This window comes from Anopheles arabiensis, chromosome 2 (genome assembly GCF_016920715.1).
Source record: "Anopheles arabiensis isolate DONGOLA chromosome 2, AaraD3, whole genome shotgun sequence".
NCBI lineage: Eukaryota > Metazoa > Arthropoda > Insecta > Diptera > Culicidae > Anopheles > Anopheles arabiensis.
In genome coordinates, this window is record NC_053517.1 from 16,999,229 (window position 1) to 17,017,879 (window position 18,651).

Here is an 18,651-nt window from a genome sequence, read left to right on the forward strand (position 1 = left end):
CATATTAAAGTACAAGAGAAAGGGATTAGAAAGAAGAAAAATACATACGAAACCACAACACAGAGTAAAGGATAGTAGTAAAAAGAGAGCACAGCGAATGGGAAAAGCAAGAAAAACCGATCAACGCGTGAGCTAAAACGATAAAGCATCGATCTCATCATGCTGTAGAGCTGTTAGCAGCGGAAGCACGGCATGATGCTAAAGCGAACGTAAAGATGGGTGGGTCGTTTGGGAGCAAAAATTATAAAGGTGAAGGTGTCACAAGGCTGTCCCAAAACATAATCTCCCCCATCCGACACCGCGGTACAAAAAATCACAGCGAGCGTGTAGAAGGGTCGATAGGACATGGTGACGACACTGATGGATTTCTACTTACGGCATTGCTGGGCGTCCTCGTCCGATCCGTCGGCACAGTCTCGCTCACCGTCACACTGCCAACGCTTCAGGATACACCTACCGTTCTTGCAGCGGAATTTGTCACCGGGACAGGAGCTCTCTGGAGAGGGGAATAGAAATAGAAAAGGGCGTGTATTAGAAAATGCTTTTCACATCTGAAAGCGCGGTAGCTGAGAAGCTTCCCACACATTCCCACAAATAGGACATTGCAAAGTGAAAACCGACGAATAGAGGAAATGTTGAAGTAGTACGTAAGAATTAACCCCCTAACGGGACTTAGGTGGCTTGTGAATCAACAGAACAATCATATAGTATTTCCTCGTATCCGCAATTATAACAATAAGCCATTATAGTTTGTTGGAATCTCATAACAATGGCTCAAAATTATACCCCATGGAAAGATAATCCCATGGAGGAGGAATGCCAACCTGCACACCGTGCTGCATGAGATAACAGAAACACAACAGAAACAAACAATTCACACATCAAAAGACATTGATGCAAACCGGCACCAGTTTCCGAACGTAGGCGTTGTCCTAGATCAAGCGAAAATTAATTAGCAACAAATGCTAGCCCGGCCCAAGCACGACTTCAAACGGATTTCCAACCCCCGCAGTCTCCGCTCGTGTCGTATATTGATTCACAAAGTACCCGAAATTGATACCGACGCCAGGGAGAAAATCCTTTGATAGCGGAAACCGCACCGCGGGCAGATTAAAGGGGTTACACTGCTCCAAACCGCAGACCTGCAGCCGAACGGCGCAAGCCGAAGCACACGTACGCTGCCTGCACACGTGCTCCCGTCGCAATAATGGTGGCAAATTGTCACTTTCAGCTGACAAATTGGCGCGAGTTATTAACGGGGCTTACATCAGCCGCTGCGACAGGAACATGCTCATTTCAGCCGGCATGAAAAACAAAAAAAAAAAGAATGAGCACATGGCAGGAGCGCTAGTTACGCGTTAAATGGCGCATGAGAAACGTACGTTTGATGTTTGTTCGGTGGAAACGAGGATGTGTGGTGTGGTTTGCTTTATTTCTCGTTTGAAGGATGGACATTGTACACGTTTTATTCGTGCGACTTTATATGCTGCTCCAAAGTGTCATTCAGTTCACATTTAATGAAAAAAAGAAATATAACGATCCCTTCGATTACTGTGCAATGTGCGCAACCGAAATGACCAACTTACAAAAGCCGAGTTTTCCGAGCGCATGTTTATGGTTTTCAATTTTTGCTGACAACCAAGCAATTTAGTAGCACGTAACGCGAAATGCAAGCAAAAACAAATGAACCGAAAGCCACAAATACATTTTGCTTCGTGGAAGGTCCCGGTGCCAAAATTGTTCCTCCCTTTCGGCAAGTGGTGCGGTTCGCCGCTAACATGTGGCAAAATGGGAAGCAGCGTTCGTCAACGAAAAGTGACACTAAACTGTCGGGCTGTTGCAGAAGCATTTTGTCGTCATGTTGCCACGAGCATCCCAATCTATCCGAACTTCTTTGCTCCGGTGCCTTTTGGCCATGGATATGGGCTATGATACTGTGTTGTGTTGCCCTGTCCATCCACACAACAAACGGTCGCTCTTGACGGTCTTTGGCGGCAGCCAACAACCAACCAACTAACACCGTATTTAATTAAAAACTGTACTGTTCTCCTCTGGCCACAAGTTACATGAGCCCGCCCCGAAAGCCCGGCACGTTGTATCGCTAGCCCGCGAACGTTGTATGTTGTGGTGTTGCATTTTTTTACACATTGCCCCTTAGTTGGTATATCATATCGGGGCGTACGGGCGGACGAGGAGTGTGCGAATTTTGATTAAAATTTATGATAACATAATAAGCATTGTGTATCAGAGAGTGTGTGGGGAGCCAATTAATTTTTGGCAAAAATAGGATACATAATGTGATAGCTTGCAAGGCAATTACATAAATTAAAGTCTTTTGTATTAAAATCATTAATCGAATCGAGTGGAAGTTCCATCAAGTTGAGAACAAAATTTAACAGATCATTTTTCATGTCGAAACACATAAAAATGCATTCATACATTTACAATTGAGTTGAATGTTTCAAACAAGTTTCAGATTGTATTAAATGTAATAAAAAAGTAAATTTAAACCTTCTCTATTCAATTTAATCAAATAAATTCATTGTTAAACCACTCTAAAATACGTCTTCAGCTCATGAAACGTTGATTGACGCTAACCATCAGTAGAAAATAACCTACAAAAACAACTATATCGTATGGATAGAGAAAAAAAGCAAGGCATCCCCCGTATCTCATAATATGCACCATTGTCAATAGCATCTTTTCCATAACTACATTTCCATCGGTGCTGATTCAGATACGAAACCATCGTGGATCCTTGCAACAAACTGAGCAGAGTACAGCAGCGTTCGAGATTTCTAGAACTGCTCGGTGTTCCCCGTGTGCCACCGCACAGATAAACTACCTCTCCCTTAACCGTATCTCTGCCGGAGGTTATCATTCCGATGGTCTTTCGGTTAGGTCGATGAGTCGTTGCGCTCCGGTTGGAGAACGTGCCGCACCAAGGCACGAACGTTGGCCCAATCAGACTTGCCGCCCGATTCAGGGCGGCCACATCATGTGTTCGTAATAATCAAGCATTCTTTCGCCCGCTAGCCCTGCCTATGTCCAGCACTGGCAAGGTACACTGAAACGGCCCCAACCACCAATGGTGTATCGTATTGAAAGAAAGAAAAAAGAAAGCACAAAGACGAAGAAAGATTGCCAATTGCCGGTGGCCAGACAACAAAAGCGTGCGCCACTGTGTTTGGGGTTATGATTGATTGCATTTCCGCTGGCTTCCGGTCGGCTTTGGCAGGGCGAAGCATTGAATTGAGTGCCCGATGCTTTGCACGCACCCCACTGCTACCGTTGGGCGGGATGCGGGTTCGACCGTCTTATGTGTGACGGGCGGCCAGGAGGCAGGCCACGTAGGCGCACTGTCAGTTGGGTTTCCACATAAATCTGCTACAAATTGGTTTTCGGGGGCAGATATTTGGAGCGGTTGCTAACAGGTTTCGTGATTTCCTAATCGGACCGCTGGCGTGCGGTACCAATCAGGACGGTGCATCGCAGAGGGTGCATCTCGTCTCCCGGCTAATGGTTGGCTTTTGTTTGGCAAGCCTGTCAGTCGAGAAGCTAATAAAAACAAACTTTGATTTTATGCCATGCCACGAGCCCGCATCCAGTGCCGCTAAAGATAACAAGGGTCGATGATACATTCACACACACACACACACACACACACTCATCGTACCGCAGAAAACCACAGATCGTTTTGCGTGAAATAGCATTGTTTGACCTCTCCTTGGCTTTGATGAAATGTTGCAACAAGCTAGAACAGCTCTGTATCTATATTTAGCAATAAAATTTGTTTGAAGAAGAGCTGCCAGTGCTAGATTATGAAATGCTAAACATACTGCAACCTCGTTATCACTGGGCCTCTTACGTTGCACGAGGGGAATAACCTACCGAGAAGATAAGAGTGCCCAAAAAGATTGCTACATATATTATTCGAAAATTTTTACAATTTCATACATAATGATTCGTTGTCGGACCTTCTTTTACGGTTCTGTCGACAATCAGCGAATAAACCATTCATGTAAACGCTTTGTTCCGTGTTTGAAGAACTAAGGTAAATTCCTTATAAGTCATTCCTCACGGTCATTCAAGAGTACGTATCAAAACCTAGTTTTCGCATCACAACCTTACTTTTCTTTCACAAAAACACAACCTCAAGCGACAGTGATTCACATTCATGTGCCTGAGTGTTTTTATTTTTCTTTTTTCTTTTTGGTTTGCTCGTCCCACATCTAGCCGTCACTGAGCTTAAAGCGTACCTTCCAGTGGCATCACACATACCACCTTTCCACGTGGTTTAGCAACATTAAGTCCCACCGTCACGTGGCTCCACGAACACGAAGGATACACATTGGCCGTGTTCATTGGTGCTGGTGGTGCTGGTTGCATTATTAAATACTTATTTTCAAGATGTCAGCGGGATTAAAACTTCACCGTAAATTTTGCCCCTCACCGGTAAGCCTTCCCTTTTGCAACTGACTGCCCTGTTACCTGGGGCAGCGTGTTTATCATCAACCTCTTGGAAAGCCATGAGACCGGAGGTGACAAGTTTGGGGAAGAAATGTTCAAGCTTCCGAGAATCTCCGGGTGCAAATGAAGCTCGGTGGTACTAACTTCGCGAGGGAACAGTACGCACGTACTGATGGAGGCGCCTAATGATTTTTAGCTGTATGTTTAAGAAGAGCTTTATTTAAAATGACATTCTTGGGCCTGCGTCGGTAAAGCACCACCCTAGCAGGTACGCTCGGGCGCAGTGCTGTTGTTTGTCGATTGTGCTACAATTTCGTTACGACGATTGCATAAACGCCCCGACGGGCACCGTTGTGAACAAGGCTGAGCGTTGCGAAGGGGTCACAAAACAAGTTTAAATTAACCCTTCAACACATCCTGACCTTCAAGCCTTGTAGTATGGAGCTGGCACAAGTGTCGGAGAGACCGTACCTCAATGGACGATATAATAAAACCGAAACGTAACACCTTTCGATGGCACTTGCTTCTACATTGCGCTCGCTGTAAATTTGCTAACCTGTTCACAGTCAATTATTCGGTTGCTGGTTCGCTGGGAAGGAATGTTGTGCCCCTTCCCTCCTCCCTTTCCATCATGTGCGACAAATTTGTGCTAACAGTTTCGTTGCGGCAGAAAACTGAATAACCCTGTTAGGGGACGTTGATGGCACCTCATCTCCGTTTTGTGGTGGGCAAGAGTCCTTCGGGTTGAGAACGTTCGCTCTGCTCTGTGAATTACTTACAACGCACGCCATCCTCCACTCGACCCAGCTCTCAGCAGTTCCAAAAGCTTCACTTGGGTATGTTGTAATGCGCTTGTCGAAGAAGCGCTGCGTTGTGTTTTTGTGCTAGAATTTTCCTATTGTTGTGGTGTACCTTTGAGAGAGGGGCCAGGAATGGTCGTAGCTCCCCCTCGGGATGCAGTTAGACCTGCACGAGCTCACTGAGCGAACGGCACAATAATAAAATCATTAGATTCTATTCTCATTCCAGTCACGTACCGGGACCAACGACGACCAGCAATGACACTGTGGGGGGGGGGAGTATTTTACAGCGCGAGCGCTTTCAATGATAGCATTTTGAAGTTCTTCGCCAACTTTACGCACACCCAGTGGAATTAGGCCGGTTGAGTGCTGGAACAGGCCGAGAATAAAAGGGAAACAAGCGCGAATGTTCGTGTGGTATAACAAAAAAAAAAAAACCCAAAACACAATCACCTATGACCCAAAGGAACCGAATGTCTTGCGAAAAGAATTCCTCCCCGAAACTGATTCACTATTCCAGCATGTGAGAGGAAAATTCGTTTATTGGTTTCATTTTGACGCTTTTACAAACCGGTACGGCAAACTTCACCCGAGTGCTAACGCTTTTGGGAGTAGGGGGCACAACAGAGGGCAGTTCGCCGTAGGCTTCGGATGCGAGGACTTTGCCACCTTTCACCACCATCCCAGTCGGCAAACGGGAAGCAAAACGGACATCCCGTCTTCGGCTCCCGTATACGAAAGAATCAATTTTGTGCCACTTCACAGTTACGATTCCCTTTTGCTTTCCTTTCCTAATCCCTACCAATATTTGGCCGTCGGCTGTAAGAAGTGAAAGGAGCAAGATAAAAAAATGCCCGCCCGTGTGACCTGAGTGTCGTTGAGAAGTTTTCATCTCAACGCTGGCGCGTGGTTCTAGATTGTTGCAATTTTACACACCAGCAGCTTGCAAGGGAATGGTCCGATCCTGGCGGTACAAGGGGAAACATTGCCACTGCTGGTCGGATACTGCCGACGGTGTTTCAATTTTCACCAAACCCGATAAACACACTAACGGTCGGCAAACAGCAAACTACACGAGCAAACAAACAGTCAAATAAAATGTATCAAACGATGGGCAAAAACTTCACAACTTTTTACCCCGCGGAGGGAAAGTTTGACCATTCGATTATCAAATCAAATCAAACGGAAAACAAGTCCTACGGGAAGGAAGGATTGCGTGCACAAGGGCAGCTAATACGAGTATTCGCCACAAGATCACTTCATTCAAGAGTTGTGTATTGTTTACTTGGGAATGGATTTTGTTTTACTATTTATCTCTCGCAATGATATTTTGTAACTTAATAACTTAAATGTTAGACGCTAAAGGGTTTATTTTACCTCAAAACGAACATCTTGCGTTCCTTAGCGTAGCTTTTGAATTATGTTTTTAGCAAATGAGCTTTCAATTTACGAAAGTACGATTCAAATACATTTTGAGCAAAAACTATGAAAAGGAAATAAAATAATAACATTTTACAACATGTGCACTTTTCTCTTAAAAGGAATTATATTTCAAATACCTATATTGCATACCTTCCGGCGCTCGCAAAACAACCAACTGTAGGTAACGCACACGCCTAGATTAAACATCAAAATCCTTTACTGTTTCGTTTTGTTTCAGATATATTCTTACTCCCTCCATTGACAACCGGTTAAGCCCAACTCTAGCCGACCGTAATCCGCCTTATAAAGAAGAAGTGTAACGAAATATCCTGAGCAATATTTTCCACGCTCCTAGAAACAACAGCACCGTTTGAGCCTAACGCAACGGTACAAAATACTATTCAAATACTTTAAACGAAAGCGTGCTCCCGGCGCGTACACTACTCAGGCGGCATCGTATAAGAAAGCAAATACCGAATAATCTCCCACAAATCTCTTTGATGTAGCAGTGCAGGGGCGCGCGCCCGCTTCACACAATCTATTTTGGGGGAGTTTTTTTTTGTTGGTTCCACATGGCAGTCCCTGCTGCGTCGGCTTACAGAGAGGCGGCGCATTTTTTTCTATTATTTGTATTTACCCGCTCGCCTCGAATGGGAACCTTCGTTCGCCCGGTCTTAACTGGTGTTTGTTTTGGTTTATAAACTTTTATCTAGGAGAGATTCGTATGTCGCTAAAAGGCAACCTCCGTCCACCGTAAACCCTGCATGCTTATACGAGGACAATCTACAGCAAAGCGCGCTGTGACGACGGCTCAGAATCCTCAGGTTTTGTGGAAAAATATTGTCCATATTTACGCACAATGAGCATTGGGATGGAGTTATCGTTTCCAATTTAAAGAAGACTGCATTACATTTCTTGGCATCGTTTGCAAATGGAGGTCTTTTTGTTTACGAATTTTTCGTAGGGTTTCAACTCCCGGAAAATGATGCTTTTTGACAGAGTTTCGTTTCAAATTAATTTACCCTGTTTTAACGAATAATTGGAAGTATTTCATATCAAATTTGTACCAGCAACCACTAATGCCTCGGAAAATGATGCGCAAAAATCTGAGCTCACGATGCGCGACAAAGTATTGGAAATCATTCCCCGCCACCCCCTGTACGAGCACACGATTAAGGCGTAACGCAATCATGTTTGATATTTTTAACCGTCCAATTTGACGCCACTCATCCCGTCAACAATAACAACAAACGCGGCAAACGGGGCAACGTGAAAAACAATGGATATGTGTTTAAATATGCATTACCTCCCAAACGCCAGATTGTTGTATATTGACGATTACATTGAGTTTCGTAGCGAGGTGCCGAAGCTTGAAACATTCTCTAATCACCAGTGTACACACACTGACACAAACACACTCACAGATCAACGTCAAAAAGCTTACCGAAATGGTTGAAGGTGGCTGGGTGTGTATGCTTTACCTCCCCCTTCCAGCAAGCTCATCCCTTTTCCCTCCCAAACTGCTTGCTATGCTTGCTCAACGATGAGAAATGTCAGCTTATGTTTTACCGTAAGCCAGAGCGCGCTGTTTACATATCTTCTCGTTACGCGTTGGCAGCAAGATGAGCGCACCCACCACTGCACGTTCGCCATCATAGGCAGCTGAAATTTTGCTCTTTAAGCTGATATCCACTCTAGGCTGGAGCTTTCCCGCACACTCTCCTCGTTGTCACACGGGTTTGTAGTAAATTAATTCATAAGTGACACTCTTACACGATGTCCTTGTGACTAGCGCTTCACGTCCCGTTACGGCACGATTCGGAAGAAACAGTAAGAACCTTCACTTTCAGTCGCTGCTGCTGCCGAGGTGAATTTGATCCTACGCCGTCAAGAAAAACCGCTCCGGGACGGGTAAGTGAAACATGCGGTGATGCCATTACAGGCAGAGTGTCACAGTACGCCACGTTTCATCACGATGCTTGCGAGTGCTTGCGAAACAGCCAGCATTGCGTATCCTGTTACACCTGTCACGTGTGTGAGTGCGCGTGTGGGTTTAGACAGTTGAGCAGCGATTGAGTGAAACGATAAAACCTCTCTCGGTGGAACACGGCTTCTTCTTTCACCCAAAACACCAAATATTTGGGTGGGTATATGTGGATGAAGGTGCTCATTATCATTATCAGCCCCTGCGACATGATACTCATCGCAATCGACACAAGCATTTGCGAAAGTCATGATGCATGAACGCTACCACGAAGGGTAGTGCCCAAAATTGGTCCTATTAGCTGACATCGATGACTTTTCACTAGATTTTCTTCTCCCCGTCACTCGTTTCCCTCCCCGCCCGGGACGGCAAATGGGTGCTTGACCGCAAAGTATCCATTCCATCAACAAGCATTTACGCCCCGAAAAGAGTAGCCTTAGTTTGCTGCCACTCTGAACTCCGAGTTTCTTGTTCTCCCGCAACGTAGGCTGGCACTGTCCCCAAACCAAGCTGTTTCTAGCGTGCACTTTTATCGTGCACTTCATCACCTCTTTGCTGGCATCTCTATAGGGTTCCGTTCGACACGATTCGATCGACCATCAAAACCGCATCATACCGGTTCGGGTGTCCCTTGCGCCCCGAAATGACCGAGGGCACGTGAAACGATAATGGACTATCATTTACCACTGGCTAATTGCTCGTTGAACCGTGCGCCTGGGACGAGTACGTACGTGTGTATGTGTGTGTGTGCAGCATTATGCAGCGATTTTTCTTGCTCCATTCTTTTGGCGTTGCTATGCTGCTAGGAAATGGGCAGCTCTCCCAGCACGGCAGCAGGGCTACACTTACAAGGGCATCTGGTTTCGTTGTTCGGGGCTGTGTTTTATTCTTCTCTTTTGTCTCCTTCTTCCCCTTATAGACGTCTTCCTCGAGGGGGGTCGGTGGTGAATTGTTTTCTTTCGCCACCGATCTGCATCCGACGTTCGATCGCTGGTTGCACTTAACCACCGGTTGCTCCCGGGGAAAGGCTACCACCGTACGGGCGCGAGACAATCATCTCACAGTGGTTCGCAACCCGCGGACCAGTATGTAAATGAGTATTAATTAAAACATTGTCCCGACACGCCGTCAGTTCACTCGCTGTTTAACGTACCCGTCAAGATGCGCCATTTTGCGTGGTTGCGTGCTTATTCTGCAGCAGTTGACAGCGGCACGGAAGCAAAAGCGTGTACACTTGGTGGCGGTAATTTATGTGGAAAGAAATTCTTACACTAACACATTAACGTCACTCGCCGTGTAGTAGTTTCTTAAACACTTCAATGCATATCGCTTGAACTAATTTTCAACACAAATTAGTGCATCAATGTTTTATAATGCAAAATTGCTTATCCCAGACCAATTAAAAACGCATGACAGCTCCTTATTCAAAACAGTTTGCATCGCTACGTCCTGTACATGCGTCCAGTTTGTCGAAAGAGAGACGCTTCCAGGTAGAAAGAGAGAAATACTAGAGAGCAGAAGTTCCTCTTTCAACCCAATCGCTGGTAGGATTGTAGAGTCGGTATGAATATGAATGGAAATGAATTAATTTATATTTATGCTTAAGATAAATCATTCACAAACGATTCATCCGCATCCGAATGGTCGCATTGCTGCCCACCGTGATTGCGTGTGAAGTTTCGAGTGAAATGTTTCGTAAACAGCCATAAGCCATTGGATGAACCGCAACTCCTACACGACGTTTGCTGCAAACGAACATCTTGCGAACGACGACGAACGAAACGGAATGGAAACGGACGGTGTGGAAGGATGCAATATGTCATTCGCACGAGCGCATTCGCAACGCCAATGCCTTGGACTTTGTCGTTGCACTGCCATCCTCTGGTTCTGGTTGCCTCATGCCGCCCACTGCCAACAGCACACTCGGGGAGCATGATGAGACCGATGAGCCGGTGGCTTGAAATAATTCACTTTTCAAAATTGGCCATTTGATCGGTTCGTGCGGCACAAACCGTTGCTGCTGCTTTCTCTACGAAATAGAGTACTTTTTACTCTGGCCAACCATAGCGGCGCTACTCAGTGGCAACGTCCGAAGAAACGCCATCGATTCGTTGCGCACCTTCAGTGCCGTTCGGTTTTTGTTTGTGCCGAATGCAATTAACGATAAACAAATAATCATAAAATCACCTATCTCCGATGCGCCTTTGGTTGAGCCACCAGGATGCGGGTCAGCCTGCGAGGATGTGCCTTTGTTGAGCAGCAAATTAAAACGACAGCTATCGTGCCGCTACGTGACGTACCTGACACGGGCCTACCGAGGTACGAGGTGCCGGAAAAAGGATGCACAAGCAACCGTTGATTTTATTGTTGCATGTTTTCCTGCCCTTTTTTCCTGCCACCGTCACTGCTACTTTTAGTACGGAAAACGTCACACACCGGCACCGTTTCGGTTGTACATAAACAGAGCGGTACATGGCAAACACGGTCGCAAAACGGTACCGCCGCCTTTGCGGATCTCTGCTTCCGGAAGTGCGACACATTGGTCAATCATTATGCACAACAAGTGCAGGAGAGACGTTGCGCTCCCCACAGCTCTCACGCAGGACCCTTTCTGTCGCTTCCGGTACAAGTAGAGTGATCGGGAAACATTTCCGTTTGTGTAGGCACATGCTTCAGTGATTGCTTCTCGATTGCAACCCGGTGATGCAATTATTGTACGCTGCAATGTGCGCCTGTTTTGCGTGCGGCACGTTCACCACGGGCCAATCTGTTCATTAACACCGGAAAGAATCGAGTTCGGTTGTGCATAAAGCAAACAGTATTCGGGGAAAGAAATGTCAGCCCAGGTTTGGTCCGGTACGGCGTATAGACATAAAAGCCCTGCAAGGCAAACAACTAAATGTTGATTGTATTGATCATGCATACAGCATGCGGATAGGAAGTTTCTTTTGAAATTTTTGATTGGGCGCTACATTTATGACCATTTTGAATCTCAGAATTAAAATTGTTTTGGCGCAAATTGCAAACCTAAAATGTTGAACCAGCAACCCATTAAGATTTTTAAAATCGAAAAAATACATTTAAAAATATTTTCATGGGCCGTCGAACAAGGGGCCGTCTGACAAGGCAAATCTTTTTCCTTCGTCTCAAGTCGTTGACATCCCTAACTGAATATTTTTGTAATAATAATGTACGTTGTTGCTCGTTTATGTAATGAATTTTTGCTATATTACATCACAATGGTTTAAGAAACGATGCTCGAGACGGATTTGGATTTGTGTGAAATAGAAGCTAGCTGTAAAATGTTACATTGAAACAAACCTTAGCCGTTAATAAACTGTATCCAGAGAGGACTGAAAAGTTTTTCTTAACCAGTTATAAATGCAGATTTCTAGAAATTACCACCTCTTGTCTAAACGATAAGCCGCAGTGCTTCATTTATCGAAAACTGTTGTCATTAAAACTGCAACAAAAGCACTCACGACACCTTCGCAGTCGACTGCTTAATCGTCCATACGGTTCAGCGTAGTTTGTCAACACCGAAAGTCTCCCACACCTTTGCAATCGACTGGCTTACCTGCAATGAAAGAAAAGCACAAACAGTCGGTTATAAACTTTATCTTCTGATGGCAGCAGCATTCAGGGAACGGTTTGCGTCTATCGAACGGAAGCTAAACACTAGTTCCCGCAGGTAATTGTTTTGTCACTACCACACAAATCGATGTGCGGTCGCCGCAAATAAAGCGATGTGTTGCTGTGAGTTCCTCTTTAGCGGGAGGGAGAATATCTCCTCGAAACCGCATCCAGAAATGCATTGAACAACGCGTGATCGATAGATCGGTTCGAAGCCATCAAACTGTTTCGGTGTTTAGGAAACGGAACCACAAGGATACGTTTGAACGCACCCGCAGCACGTCTGGCGGACACATATTGGTGTACGTGTTGCCCTTCTTATTTTTGTGTAGGAGGGGCAGTTAAGCAAGCAACCTCCCTGGGGGCGTAAATGCTGGTCGTCAAAACGGTTCGAACCACGCCAATGTGTCCCAGAAAATACCGAGCGGGTAGACTGATTGGTCGCGTGAACCGTTTCCTGTGTTTGTTTGTGTGTGTGTGTGTCTGTTTCCTTTGCTTTCTTTGCCTCGGGTTCGGATCAAATATTTATCAAATTCACCGCTTTCACACATAAACACACATACCCACACACATATGTTGACACAATTTCCGAGCAGGCAAGCATAGAACGCTGGCCTAGATCCTTCCCAGTAGGGGCGGGCGGGCAAAAATTCTCCCGTAAAAGAATGAGAAGAATTTCGTCCGAATTTGGCCAGCGGCGAACGGAAAGATGCGTAGGCTGGGACAGGAGGGAACCCAACGAGGTGGTTTGCAAACAATCACTCTTCTCCTAACTAGTATGGTACGATGGTACCCAGCCATAGTGAGTCAGGCTCTCTAATAAAACCCTCGGATATGGTGTACTCTGCTGCCGGAGGGAAGTTTTCAAAAGACGCACACTGAAGGACGACAACGAAGCGATGCTATTTGGCGAAATGCATTCCAGCCATCGAAAAGGACGACGACGACGACGACGCTGTCGTATTCAGGGAGCCGTCATCCGAGCAGTACCCAAATCCGGCGTTGGAAGCGCGTTGGATCGCTTAAGTGATCAAAACCATCCATAAGCGACGATGCAAAGTGTGTCCCGCGCCTTACGTCCTTCGTGGGTGCCGCGTCTTCTTGTCGCACGACTGAGCATGGCTCTTGGAATCCTACTCCCTCCCACATCTCATCGTACCCAACGGATATGCGCCATTGAAATGTATCCGATACCTTCGTGTCACGCGCGCCCAGAAGAGGTTTGCGTAACGCTCACACGCCTTACTCGCGAGGCAGAGGAAATGGATGTGCCACTTTTTTCTGAGAAAGCACTTTTTCACCCACCCGCACCGGAAGCTAAACGGCGGCTTTTGCCACAAGTCAGTGAGCGAGGGATGGGTTTTAGCGCACAGTTTCGGCGTACAATGCGCTCGCGTGTGCAGAGCGTGTAGCTAACAGCAATGGGACTGTGCACGATGTTTCAATTGCAACGATGCTGAATTCGGACGGATACTTGAAATGGCATTTTCCATCAACACTAGCACTTTGTTGCAGAGCAACAAGAGTAAACTGAGTAAGTAAACACATTGGGATCTGGAGAAGAAAAAAAAAATTCAACGAACTGTCTCATTACAAAGAGTGTAGCAAAACTTATTCAAGATGCACATCATCGGTATGTCTCTGTTGCTTTCCAAAGAACCAAACGAACTTTCTTTTCAAAATATGTTTGCACATATTTGGTGTTGATATTTTTGATATCAGCACCTCTTGGTACATGCTGGCCTTGTCACCGTTCCAATGAGTGTGGGTGTTTAGCAGCTACTGTGTGTTTGCTTTTAAGAAGATGGCTGTAGACGATTTACTGCAAAATGATAGTTTCAATTTCGATCTCTTGGTACTTTTTCTCTTTTTATCACTGCACTAAAAAACACATTTTCGTTTGAGAAATGGGGTTTCTCTTGAAAAGCAGCCAGATCACCAATTCAAGCGAAAAGCGACAATAAACCAACTTTTATCTACGCAAAGGAAAACGATGGGAAATTGAACGAAACTTATGCCAGCACTATTTCTCCGACACAAAACTACCGAGCTGTGCTACGTAGTCAAGAAAGGAGCATGGAAAACACGGGCAAAGAAAATTTCGTCCCAAGGCAAGCAAACAGATGCGGTAACCTTCACAAATGGGGCGAACCGGGAGTTCACCAATCAGTGCCAAGCTGCCAACCGCCGTCCTAAACCTAAACGTTCGATCACACTCCAGTTCGGAATGGCTTCACACAACTCGGGCAGCCCCCATCACCGGGAATCCCCTGGACCGCCAGTACACGGAGTGTAGTTTCTTGCGATTTCAATTAGACGACTGCAGGAAGAAGGGACAGTCAGTGTGACGGTGTGCCCGCACGCTCGGAAGATTGATTGGCGAGGGTGAGAGTTTTCGCCGGAATCACCGGAATACGAAATATCTCGCTATGCCCGCTGGATGTTTCTCAGCGCAACCAAATTGATGGCATCGATCGGGTACCACCGATACACCCGACACGCTTCGGTGACAGTTTGGTGGATCGTTGCCATTTGCCGAAACTTCCGAAACGCCCAACCTTCTTGGAAAAGTTTGCCAAACATGCTCCGATTGCGCAAAGGCGTTTCCCAGGAGCGCAACGAGTATTATCCTTAAATTGGTAGATAAGCGAACCAAAAAAAAGTCATAGACACTGTATATAACTTCATCCCACGTCGGGAGTCCACTCGCCACAGACGGCACAAACGGAACAGGCCGAACAGGCACATACATCTTGCGTTAGTGCACGCATCGTTTGCCCCGCTAACTTTGCACAAGTTCCGATTTTAATAGCCTTCACCACATTTCGTTCAATCTGATTGCACAACGTATTCGGGGTGGCTGTCCGGCCATAGTCTCGTTGTTCCTACCGACGGCCGGGGACGCACTCAACCAGCTCTCAAAGTAACTCTCGAAACCTGGCACACCAGAACAATCGACCCATTGCCGCTAGCACTATCGATGGCTCTCGTTCGATGTAATCTACGATTCATTATCTGATAACTGTCATTAGGATTACGACCCAAAATCCAAATTCGACCCAGGTGACCCGGACAGAGCATGAGACTTCGAACGTTCTATTCACGGTGGGAGGGACGGTGAGTGGATATCTGCACTTGGTTCCTGGTTTAAATCGCACTTAGTTGGCAAATATTCCAATCATTGTGGGCACTGTCAATTCGGCCATCATAACTACGTCCTTATCGATGCTCTCCACCACAGCTACAGTTCCACCGCAAGGTATCCGGAGCTGCACAAGGACGACGATCTACTGTAATCCACTAATAATAGTTTTCGTGCTGTTTTACCTCCCTCCTCATGCCATTTTCTTTGCACTAAGTTGCTCCATGGCGGATGCACTACTTTGCCTCTCCCGTACTCGGTCGAGTTTGTTGGTTTAGCAGGATTTTCGATGCCGTTGCTAAAGAAAGACCACATACCCCTACCCCTTTACCAATGCCTAATAAAGTTCAGGTGTTCACCATCGTCGAAGATGAAGCAGCATTTGCGTTGGTGGTCTTCGCTGCCGTTCCGAGTATCGGATGCGAACCGTTGCTTCCTCTTTTCATGCAGAAAATTAACAATTTCTACACTGCAGAGTCTGAAGCCACCACCGGTAAATGGGGTACGACACGGGTCAGTGCCGTCGAGCTTATAGAAGGGCACATCGGTGCCCCGAGTCGCAATCCCAAATGATCTTCTGCTGCCCCGAATACTGCCCTCGTCCTCGCTCCAAAACCCGTTCGCTCGTGTCCGGTTCAGTTCACCATCGGTCGTGTCGATATAACGCAAGAAAACCGGATCAGATGGCTAACGCGCGTTCAGTCCACTGATAGCGTACCAATGATCGGAGATGACAAGTAGCCGAGCGAAGAGTTCCACCCGTCCTTGGCGCACGGTCGCTACCCAAACCGCCAGGAGCTTCATTATACGTTTCGTTCCGCCAGCGCAACGGTACGTGGAACGACCGGAGACTGGTTGACTGATTGACTCAGGATAGGATGGCCACCATGGGCGAGCTTACCGAGGGTTTCTCGGCGTTGCGCTGTGGTGATTTGTACGGTCGCGCTAGCGTCTACACACGAAAAGCCAACGCTTTTCGTGCCACCCGATATGAGATGCATGATACAGGGTTTCCCACGATTTATTGGTCAGTTCCCATGATTTTTTGGTGCGTTCCCACGATTTTTTGGTCGTATCCTATAGATTGTTGGTTCGATCCCATAATTTATTGGTATTTTCCGATTGGATATCAATACAATTAGACCAAAAAATTCTGGGAAACGACCAAAAAATCGTGGGAACGCACGAAAAAAATATGGGAATCCACCAAAAATTAATGGGAACCCACCAATAAATCGTGGGAAACCCTGTAATGACCTGTTCTGTAACGTGATGCATTTCAGTGGTAAGCTCAACGTTCCATTCCTGTCGTCTAATTTTCATCACCCCCCATCCTCCACGACCCTTCCATGTAATGTGGGTAAAAGCTCGTGTTCGCGAGTACGTCACACCTAATGCGAAATTAATTAATCAAGATGGTAAACTCGATAAGACAGCTCGGGGCTTGGTCTGGCGATGAAGCTTTAATCAATGGTATGCAACAATTGCATCGAATGCAGATGTATTCATGACATCAATGCATCGCACATTCACAAACAAAACCCTCTTATTGCGCTCTTGAAAACCATTTTTCTCCCATTTTCAATTTCAAAATTCCCCATTCCACAATCGACGTGACGCTGGTTAATGAGATTTGCATTTGTTCGATTAAACATAAAACGCCAAACCCACAGCCAGCACAATCATGTAAAACGATTGTTCCCCTGGGGTCGAACTTTTATTGACCGATTTTATAGCCGCGGCAATGGTGTGCTTATGGAGTCGGAATACGGTGCCCGCTGGTGCGCTCCGTCAACCGAAGCACCGTAATGTTTGGTTGCGCCGGCACGATTAATGAGCCCTGACGCGGTACGAACGGGGACGGGGGGTTTTAACGCCCATCAACTGCTAAGTGTTTTGTATGGGGCTCTGTTTTGTCCGTAATCGATTCGAAACAACTTTTTTCCAAATAAGTCAATAAACGCCGACAAAACACTCAAACACACGGTTTGGCAATCAATAAAAAAGGAGGTCCGTAAAGTTTGAGCACTTCGTTACTTATGCGTAAGAGGGTGCGCGCCACTAACACGGAAAGTAAAACACGCAGTGGAAAGTTTTGCACCGATTAAGGAGCAGCAGTTACGCGAAAAGGGTTGAATCGGCTTTAAGACAAATAAAAGGAGGCTTTTTTACTGTGTCAAGTAATCACTGGGGATGCTATATCCCTTAGAAGGTTACAATTTAGTTAACAATGCTCTTAAACATTGAAGCACACCTCGTCCAACCGCGTGAGATAAGTTGTGAGCGTTGCACAAGCTAGCATATTGCGTCGACATTGATGCACTGCAATTTCGCTACAATGTATCGATAGACTATGCTTAAAGTACCACACACACACACACACACACATCCCAGCTGTAGTTGCCCGTGTGCAGCATAATGACAAAACCTGCCCCGCACTATTTGTCGCAGTGATTGATAAAAGCGTTATTAAGGGAACCGGACAAGTGAAGCAAAAAAAAAAGTATCCTCCATCGGCGCCCAAGCGCAACACTATGCCCGCGTTAATCTATGTAATCAACGGCAAAGCTTGCAGCAGACCGGTCCTGTTCGACGGGGGTCCAGCAATTGCGCAAAACGGGCCGAGCGTGAGCGTCGCCCCACCGTTTCGCGCACACAATGGCACGCAGGTAACAATGGTGTAAACGAAACCCGTACACGGTGTTGCACCAGTGACCTTCACCGGAGTGCACCTACAACACAGGTAGCTTGCATGACATTCATCATGCGTCGTCCGCGCAGCGACTGGCTTTGTGTGCATCGTTCCCATTTCGGGAGTGCAAGATGCATCCAAGTTACCCCAGAGATGGTTGTGAGCCGAGTTCGGTAGCGGAACCGGTCCGCGAAAATGGGTGGTCGCTCGGTCATGGCACACCGCGTAAGGTCACCGGGGAAGTTGATGAACTCCCTTTGCCAGTGTGGTTTGAGATCGATCTGCTTATGGCGGAAGCACGGAAACCAAACCCGGTACGCGGCAGCTCCGCCGTCAACAGAAACGGGTCAAGATGAAGGTACCGGCTCGTGCGGGATTCATCGAACTCCCGGAGGTCCCGAACGGGCTCCATTAGATGGCGTATCTTATTAGTTGGAGGGGGGTTAGGGTGGGTAGTGTAACGAGCTCATCGAGTTTCAAACAATGGTAACACGGTGTGCGGGTACAA

General features: G+C 46.5%; 1 protein-coding gene across 14 annotated transcripts in view; it reads right to left on the reverse strand.

Moving 5' to 3' along the window:
* LOC120907814 (low-density lipoprotein receptor-like) overlaps positions 1–18,651 on the reverse strand; it is a 157,439-nt gene that overhangs the window by 61,888 nt on the left and 76,900 nt on the right. For all 14 annotated transcript variants that reach the window (XR_005740862.1, XM_040319115.1, XM_040319105.1 and 11 more), the window contains one exon: positions 377–496. Coding sequence is in view for 13 of the 14 variants with exons in the window: in XM_040319115.1 (XP_040175049.1) it covers positions 377–496 (120 nt within the window). In the remaining variant the exon portion in view is untranslated. The remainder of the gene's footprint in view (positions 1–376; positions 497–18,651) is intronic.